General features: G+C 44.7%; 1 protein-coding gene across 1 annotated transcript; it reads left to right on the plus strand.

Moving 5' to 3' along the window:
* Positions 1–617: 617 nt before the first annotated feature.
* Pmar_PMAR007710 (hypothetical protein) lies at positions 618–1,313 on the plus strand (the record flags this gene model as incomplete). The annotated part of the gene is made up of 4 exons (XM_002773541.1): positions 618–682; positions 724–884; positions 928–1,028; positions 1,248–1,313. Coding segments are annotated over 4 exons (393 nt in total), but the record flags the coding sequence as incomplete, so codon positions are not given.
* Between the last annotated feature and the right edge of the window lie 432 nt (positions 1,314–1,745).

Genomic DNA, 1,745 nt, shown 5'->3' on the forward strand with positions numbered 1-1,745 from the left:
CAGCAGTCTAGTAAGAGTAGTTGTCGAGCGGAGTTATTGAGATTATATCTCAGCTATGAACGCTACAAGCTGAGGAGTGAAGTCACGATGCATGTCGCTCGACGATTTTTCGTATTCCAAATGCTCACAGTTTACGTCATCGTACGGTGATCCCTTTGAGTGTTTTGGCCTAGACCGGGTTTTGCAGGTGCTGGGGGAGCTGTGGTTGAATATAGGAGATATATGGGAGAAGTACTCAGCGGCTGATACTACGGTGTGTTTGCTGAAGGCGATTGGGAAGGTGAGGAGATATTCATACGCCCTACGTGGTGATGATGGGAAAAAATGAAGAAATTTTCGCAATTTTTTGTTCGTGTCTGCTACAACGTAGTAGTAGTATAGGTATAGTTGTTGTAGGCTTGTATAACCATTCACGGTACCCGGTTGCTACAACTACTTCAGGTCGACGTTCGATGTTGGTAGTAGTAGTAGTAGTAGCACTTAGTAGTAGTAGTAGTAGTAGTAGTAGTAGTAGTAGTAGTAGTAGTAGTAGTAGTAGTAGTAGTAGTAGTAATGTATTAGTGGAGGAATTCCTGAGTGCAGCTGAGCTGCAGCGAACATCGTGTTCTCTCTCTCAGGACATTCCAAATGTGGCAGTATACTTCATCACCGTTGTATGTGCTAAGATCGTCACTAACGTTGGGTAGGACACGTGCTCCTTATAAGCTCAACTGTGATGATCAGAATGGCCACGTTCCACCCTTATGAACTGTGCTATCTTCTTATTGGGTATTTCCGTATGGAACCTCAACAACGCAAGTACTGGATAGAGGACGGCAGACCGATCGAAAATCTGCATCCAAACAACGAGGAAAAGAAGGAAGCCGCAGCAGCACCTGGAAGCGGTATGACATAGTCGTTAATCATGTATGTTGACCTTATGTACAGGCATGGATCTACCACCTATATACGAGAATAAGCTCACCCCTCCAACACGATGGGATCTGGCACATGTCTTGTACAGTGAAGACGTTCCTAATATCCTCTTCGTAAGTCGACTCGGTCAAGGTATCGAACTGAAAATCAGTTATTAATATCGGCTCCTTGAACTCTACGGGGTTTTATACTTATAGTTTTCTTGAAAGAGTTGACCGACACAGTGTGGCGAAATAGTCTTTTTATTTTTAGTGTTTTTTGAAGTGAAACAACTCCTATTTCCGTCTCTGCTCGAGAAGCTTCCCCTATTCCGAATATCACCTTTTTGTCAGGTCCTCAACATCTGCATCACATTTGCGGTCATCTCACCTCTCGTGTTAGGCAAGTCTGATCATTGATAAGTTACCGTTGCATTCTCTCCATCTCAGTTGCCGGTGCGATCTTCTTCCTCTTCGCGTGGGTGGCCTTCACCTACCAGTTTGCGCATATGCATACTCACGCCTACGAGACGGGTGGGTTGATCTGGAAGCATCACTTTATGGTAAAAAGAGGAACTTCGCTCCGCCTTTTTTGACTGTCATTTTTCAGTGTATTTGCGTGTCGTTGGCGCTGAGCCATATAGTCCTCATCGGCGTGTTGATCGCCAAGTTCGACGTTCATGACATGGTAGTCCACGCACAGTTCCTGGCAGTATCAGTGCTGCCAGTTTTCATGGTGAGTGCTATGGTCAACTGTTTTGCATTAGAATGATTATCAGTTTTTTACTACCGTAATTGCGTCTCAACGTATACACGATGTACTGAGTACGTATCGTTGAGTGTTGCTGCTGG

The sequence above is a fragment of the Perkinsus marinus genome (assembly GCF_000006405.1).
Source record: "Perkinsus marinus ATCC 50983 genomic scaffold scf_1104296958760, whole genome shotgun sequence".
NCBI classification, from domain to species: Eukaryota; Perkinsozoa; order Perkinsida; family Perkinsidae; genus Perkinsus; species Perkinsus marinus.